This window comes from Labrus mixtus, chromosome 23 (genome assembly GCF_963584025.1).
Source record: "Labrus mixtus chromosome 23, fLabMix1.1, whole genome shotgun sequence".
NCBI lineage: Eukaryota > Metazoa > Chordata > Actinopteri > Labriformes > Labridae > Labrus > Labrus mixtus.
The window spans coordinates 4,843,062-4,850,381 of NC_083634.1; the positions used below are offsets into that span (position 1 = coordinate 4,843,062).

A 7,320-nucleotide genomic window follows, 5' to 3' on the forward strand; every position below is an offset into this window, starting at 1 on the left:
TCATGTAGTAATCCACATTTGATGCAGCAAGAGAGTCGAGGTAAAGATTGCATACTGGTGTGACTTACATATTCCAGATTTGATGGTAATGTTTGAAGGTTTTCTAACTTTGTACCTGTGATTTGTGTTCACAGTGTGTTCGGCCACATCAGCTACAGGTCAGACTGGGAGCTGGTCAAGGTGGACTTCAGGCAGTCTTTTCCCCGTCAGTGTACGGAGGCTGACTACAACTCCTGGCAGCTCACAGACCTGCAGGTAACACACAAACACACAGACACCTAAAGTGTAAATACAAATACTTACTGTGCTCGTGTGAACGAATCTGCAACCAGAATTATTTCCTTTCCATGGTCACTCTTAGGGAGAGAAGTGCATTATGGGCCAGGAGCGGAGTTTCAGAAAAAGGAAGGACACGGCGTTCTGTATCAAAGGGAAAAGCTACACGTCGACTCTGACCTCCAAACCCTGCCAATGCACGAAGACTTCAACTTGTGGGGACTGACTGCACAGATATAAAGTAAATACTTCTTCCATCCTATTACCGAAGATTATTGTTGTTTTAATAATATTGCTCTGTGTGTGTAGTGACTATGGTTTTGAACGGTCCCAAATGGAGGGCAAACGCTGCTTCGCTGACTTCTGGCATGATCCAGATTCACCACCTGAAGACTGCCATCTAGGACAAACCTACGAGTCCAGCACTGGGTCTGTACATGTACACTTAACCTCCGATATACAGAGAAAATAAGTTGCATATTTTCTGGAAACATCTGAAAAAAGCATTTTCATTTTCTTTTCAGCAGTAGGATCAGAAAGTGGGTTTCATTTGGGGACAAAGTTTGCCTAGCTTAGCATGAAGAGTGACAGCGGGGGGGGGGGGGGGAGGGGGGGGGGGGGGGGGGGTAGCTGTTTCCCCTGGTTTCCATTCTATGCTAAGCCAACAGCCCCTTGTTTCTAGCTCGTTAACAGATGATGTCTGAAGATCTGATTTTCTTTACTTTGGACAGAGCCATGCTGGCTTATAGACTTCATGCTAAACCAACCGCCTCCTGTTGCCAGCTCCTTAAACAAAGTTATCTTTTCTTGAGTTTGGAAAAACTCAGATAAGCTGTTCCTGCTTCAATCCTCATGCTAAGCTAACCAGCTCTGTCTGTGAAGTTATCTGTTCATGTCCATTTTCTCAATGGAGGGGCCGAGCTAACATCTCTGGTGGCTCATATATTCAATATTGACAAGCACCTCATACAACCCCACTTCAAAAATACCAGATTATCCCTTTAATGTAACCTTTCAAACTTAAGTCCCAGCTAGCCTAGCTGCTTCACCCTGCCTCCAGTCTTGATGCTAAGCTAACTGCCTCCTTTGGCTAACTGCTGCTCTTTCTTAAAATTCTCAAGCGATGTTGAATATACATTATTTCCCCTACTTCCAGACTTAACTACCTCCTGTTACCAACTTCATCTTCAACAAATAAATATAAATTCATATTTTTTTTCTTCCAAAAATCCCCTTCCTGACACACCTGCATTGTGTTCGTCCGTGTTCCAGCTACAGGAAGGTGATATCCAACACGTGTGAAGGTGGGGTGAACAAGGAGCAGAGCGCCAAGCAGCACAACTGTCTTCTGCTGCCCCCTAAAGGACTGCAGGTCGGCATCAAAGGGCAGATGTTGGCCATGGCTCCTGGTGATGACATCACATTTATCGTCCACCAGGAACAGGTAGGCATGAAGTTGTTATGTCATTAAATGTCTTAGTTTACTTCCTTCCATTTTATTTGGCTGAAAGTCCTGATTCCATTCTTTCAGGGAGACACCAGCAGCACCAAATACCAGGTGGACCTCGGCGACGGGGTCCGGGCGATCTACCAGAACCTGACAGTGACGGACGAGCCCATCCAGCATCGCTACGAACAGCCAGGAGTTTACAAAGTTACAGTGATGGCTGAGAACATGGCGGGGCACGACGAGGCCACCATGTACATCCAGGTCACAGGTCAGCCTCCCAGACTGTTACAAATGTTTGACTCTATTATGAAACAACTATGGTCGTGTATTTGTTTTTTAAAGGTAGTAGTGTTCTCTCCCGGGTGGCTCTCTTTATTCAAGTCAATTACAAAAGTAAACATCAACTTTGTTACGATCCTCACACTGTTTGTGCAGCACACAATAACGCTAGAAAGCCTGCTGAATGGGCCAACTTGGACAAGCAACTGTAGTATTTCTGCAGGGTAAAAATTAGCAATGTTCCTAGTTATCTACTTTCCTAGTCGGATAAACAGAAATGTTGATGAAGACTTACCATCAAGTCTAAATGTAAGAAAACACCCATAAGACAGTTAAAATTGAGTGCAATGTATCTCAAAAGGTAAATGATCTAATTTGGTTTGCCAAATGTGGCCAACATTAGCATTGCTAACATCACCAGGCTTCTATCCTCTCTGCAGCTTATCATCCACATGCCCGTCCTAAATGTGGTTATATTATGCTCCAGCTGATATGCCAGTTTAACCTGACACAGCCTACATAATTTTAAACCACAATTTTCTGAACTGTTTACTGTGCTTGTTAACATCCAGGTTGTAGAGCGAGGAGAGCAGGCTCATTAATCAGATGAAGCCTACTTATAAAAATATTAATATCAAAAACTAATTTGTGCTGTTTGGTCAACTGAACGCCCACATAGGGGAAGTACGTTGATTTGGCACATTTGCTCCAATGTTTTTGTTCTTTATATGATTTTTAACTGGAAGGTGTTTCTCTGTTCAAAACAGCAAAAAAGGAGCACTTCTAAACCGTATTATAAGTTTTCAGGTGCACGACCGCAACAAGACTAAAGAGGGACAGAAAAGTCAGAACACTAAATGTTCTTCAAAGTGTGTTTTATCTGGCTAAAGCAGCAGCGTACAGATCAACAACGGACGTGTTTCAGCACGGGGCCTTGAACGCTGATGAAGGCCTTGTGCTGAAACACGTCTCTTTCTTATTATTTACTTTCCTGTCCTGTTTGTCGTATCATATAGTACATTTCATCACTATGTTATGTTGTTAACAGTGTTGATTCTGGAGTCTGGTGTGGCCCTGGGCAAAAATCAATTGGGGGCCCATCGGACCAGCGTTCTGAACCATCATGTCCACCAGTGTCCCAACGCTTACTCCTCTTCTTTTTTTCCTGTTTCCTTTTTTCTCTCTCCCACAGACCGATAGTTCCTCTTCATTTCTCTTTGTTGACTTTCATTAACAAACTTTGGTTTTCACAGCAACGATGCATGCATCACTTAGCAGGTCAGCAATGTTCCCACTTTGAGCCACTGCTTTGATTTAAAGTCTGTGAGCCCTCAGGGGCCCTCTACTGGTATGGGGCCCCAAGCAGTTGCCTGCCTTGCCTGTGACAAGCAGCACATCTTGTTGTTAAAAACAGGTTCAGGTTTCAAACTACAGCAGTTACCTTTAAGATCCAACTTTGGTTTTAAATCGTGGGATTTAAATGAATATTGACAAGTATGTTAAAGTCTTTCCAAACGCTCCTGTCGGCAGTTTTGATCAATAATACACAACACTAATTAACGATTTGTGCGTCAGAAACATTTGTTATACCACAGGGAAGAAGAGTAATATGTTGACAAGGATGAAAACGATTAAGCTCCTTATTCTAAAGGGCTTATTTTTGTGTTATTCAAAGATGTTTTCTCTCTTTTTTTCGTTACCAGCAGCTGAAAATGAAGGTATGCATCGAACCAGGGAGACGTTGTCAACATCCTGGTTATTAAGCATTAACCACCATTTTAACAAAATAATGCATTGTGACATAATCAAGTCAAGTCTTCAGGAATTTAGGTATCAGGTTATTCCAGTTCTGTGTCTCTGATTCTCTGCACTCAGACACATTGGAAACCTGCACACTCTGCATTTGACCCATTTTCTTTTTTCAAGGCCTTGAAGAAGTGAAAAATTATGTCATATTTCTCTTTTAGTTACGATTATCGCACCTCTCTTATTCTTGTAATGTTCAGTATTGTAAATATTTTGAGTATTAACAGCAGCTCAAATGATTTAAGAACATTTCAAAAGACATCAAACCTCACACTGAAGGTTCAGATGTGGGTTTTTAATGACGCACAGACAGAGGAGCACTCAGTTGATGTAGAAAGACATCAGTTAGTTAACAGACAGCAGCCTGCCATGTAGTTCACATACTTCACTGGTTAACATGTAAACCGTAGAGCAGATGATCAATTTCACTTTTTGTTTCTTGTCCGTCCACTTATATGCGTAATGGCACGTTCCCCGACTCTTGCTCACCCGTATAGCACTCTCTCCCTCTCATGTTCGCGGACCCACAGTTATCTTTAATGCATGTTTTTGACATAATGAGGGAGAGAGGCTTTCGGAAAAAGGGCGTTTGCGGCCGTTAATATACCTGGACGAGTGGGAAACACTGCGCAGTACATGTTTTCCAGGCGCTCACGCTCGCCCCACACTATCAGAAACTGGTCTATAGTGAAACGCTACTTGAGCAATGACTGCAGCCTGTATGATCTATGAACTGTCACTGTACCGGCCCTGGCGGCCCTTCAGGCAGCCCGGCCCACTGGGAATTGTCCCGGTTCTCCCGATTAGCCACTCCGGGTCTGGCTGCTCCTCACTTCTCGCCATGATAAAAGTAATGTTGTTGTCAGCGTCACCAAAACTTTAGCGCGTGGTTATTAACTCACTTGGTGGGCGGGGTTTCCACATCCCTGCGTGCTGACTCACAGGCACACACAGGCACACACAGACAGAGCCAATTTAGAGAGAGATACAACACGCAGAAAGTAGTTAAACGCCAAACCGTTAAAACCGCAATTCACAAGTCAGTATTGAACCGTGGATGCCGTACCGAACGGTTCAATATTTTATTGAGAATTGTTGCATGCCTACTAACCACTCTCCTGTTGTGTCTGATCTCAGATAACTTCCAGGTCATCCCTCTGAGCTTCAGCAGGAACCTGGACCGCTTCAACCCAAACATCCCCGAGTGGAGAGCCGACATCGGCCAGGTGGTCACCAAACTACTCACAAAGGTAGGACCTTAAAGGGTAAATCACTTCTTAAAGCACATCCTACACACAGGTAACAGTGTTCAAGTTTTTCTTAAGAGAAACTAGTTTGGGAAACACGTCCAAATAAATTCAATTTGGTCGTAAAATGTGAGTCTACAGCTGTCCCCCTTTATATTTCAACATCCACTTTCCTCATCTTTTCTGTTTGTATGCCTTCTTAAGCCGCTGCACACTCGACGATTTTCAAATCTTACCCAATTTTAAAAATGTGGGACACCACAGACATAAGGATAGTTTGACAATAATCCAGCCAGACCGGGAGACCACACACCTGCAGTCAGCAGTAACCATTTCACAGACACCAGATCTCACAGAAACTTGGGAGATCAATCGTGACTTCAGTAGGAAAACAAATATAGAGGACTATCGAGTGTGTGCAGGTTTATTTAATTTGCAGCTCGATCTGAGGTGAGTTGTCAGAGTACGCAACATCCGATTGGTGCTGCATCCAAATATAATCACTCTCATTGGCTGCTGCTGACTCTGGTATTCCGTCTGAGAAAGTCCAACCTGTAATCGTAAATATTCGGAGAGGCTCTGACTTGATCGGGAGCAGTAACATAATCGTGGTGACATCACACACTTGAGGATTATTGGACAAATAATCTGTTGCGACAAGCCGCAAGTCGGACCACGCCCCCCAAAGATTGAAGGGGGGAAAACGGGCCTTAGACTGTGTAGTGTGCAGCCGGATTTATTATGATGTGCTTTGATCTTAAGCTTCATGGAATGTATTTTTTTGAGTCCATCACTACAGGTGACATTTATTTTTTCAACATGAGACATATATTTGAGTGCAGCTTTAAGACCCGACTGACCTTTAACCCTGTGTCCTCAGATCACAGGTGTCCCTCAGGAGTCCCTGGTTACAGTGGTGAATCCGGGCCTGCCCACCTCAGCCGACCTGTACGTCCTCCCGCAGGACAGCAAACCAGACAAGAGGAACATGTTTGTAGATAAGGTACAAACACGAGAAGAAATGAAACCCCAAATGTATTTTTTTTTTGTCTTTAAGGACCAAAGGAAGAAACTCTGCAGCTCCAGAAGAAAATCCCACTCTTGTTTTCATTTTTTAACATGCAGTGTAAACACACTGAAAAGTAAAACAAGCAGTATATATAGAAACACAACATCTTTAGCCTTTACTGCTATGTGTGATTATTTGGTATTGTGATTATTCAACCCCCGTCATATCCCAGAGACGGAGACACATGTCTGTTATCAAGTCACAAGTATACAATATCTGTAAAAGTAACTGGTAGCTTTGGCTTCTGATTTGGCGACCTGTTCGTCTGTTGACTTGTTGTTTCTGACATGTGACTGTAAGTGTCTGAATGCTGCTGTGATGTGTTTGTTTCCTTTATATTGTCTTGGCTTCTGTCAATGACTCGGTAGGCTGTGAAACTGTCCTGCCCTTCTGGGATTAATAAAGTTGTCTGAATCTGTACTTCCTTCTTCTCCTCAGCGTATCCCAGCCATCATGCAGGCCTTTAACAACAACAACGTCAGCTTCGTGGTGCGCGGGGGTCTCAAAGTGCTGGTGATGCTAGCAGACCCAAACGCAGGTACTGTAATCTTAAACGCATAACGTCCTTATGTCTCCTTTTAAACTCGACAGATTCTGATGTGTTTTTAAATGATAATTGCACGTTATTGATTTATTTCCAAGGGCTAGGTCTAATTGCTAACGGCTCCACAGCTGCAGCGGCAGAGAATGGTGCGTTCATGAACTACACACCTGCAGCTTTCTGTCTGGGTGCACCTGACTTCACTACCCTTTGATTGCTGAGCTCTTTTTTTCTCTGGTTCCCCTAACGAGTCCAAAGCTTTCCAGTTTAAAGCTCTCTGTGCTAAGCTGTGCCGTGCTGATAATCTTACTCTTGTTAAGATGTTTTCTTGATCATGAGGAGACTTCCTACAACTCCTGCCTCTTCGCTCCTGCAGCTTAAAAAAAATCAAGATCTTCTTCCTCACTATACTCCCTTGATTTGCCTGAATATACATTATTTTAAAGTCCTGATTTTTGCAAACATGCTGCATTTTTTTGCATGTGTTTGTTTGTTTGTCATTCAAAGGCTACCATGGAGCTGCTGGAGGTCCGGGAGTTTGGGCTGGGGCGGCCATCTTCCTTATCAGCCTCATCGCCACCGGATCCTTTATCCTGTACAAGTTTAAAAGGTGAGCTGGTCATTTTAAAGAGCTGTGAGATTTACTGTAGTG

At 43.5% G+C, this 7,320-nt stretch overlaps 1 protein-coding gene across 1 annotated transcript; it reads left to right on the forward strand.

Annotated features, from left to right (window-relative positions):
• Positions 1 to 4,273: 4,273 nt before the first annotated feature.
• Positions 4,274 to 6,889, forward strand: LOC132958880 (VPS10 domain-containing receptor SorCS2-like). Its single transcript, XM_061031969.1, has 4 exons — positions 4,274 to 4,325; positions 4,949 to 5,061; positions 5,939 to 6,061; positions 6,566 to 6,889. The coding sequence occupies exons 1-4, from the start codon at positions 4,274 to 4,276 to the stop codon at positions 6,686 to 6,688; spliced, it is 411 nt and encodes a 136-aa protein (XP_060887952.1). The 3' UTR covers positions 6,689 to 6,889.
• The last annotated feature ends 431 nt before the right edge of the window (positions 6,890 to 7,320 follow it).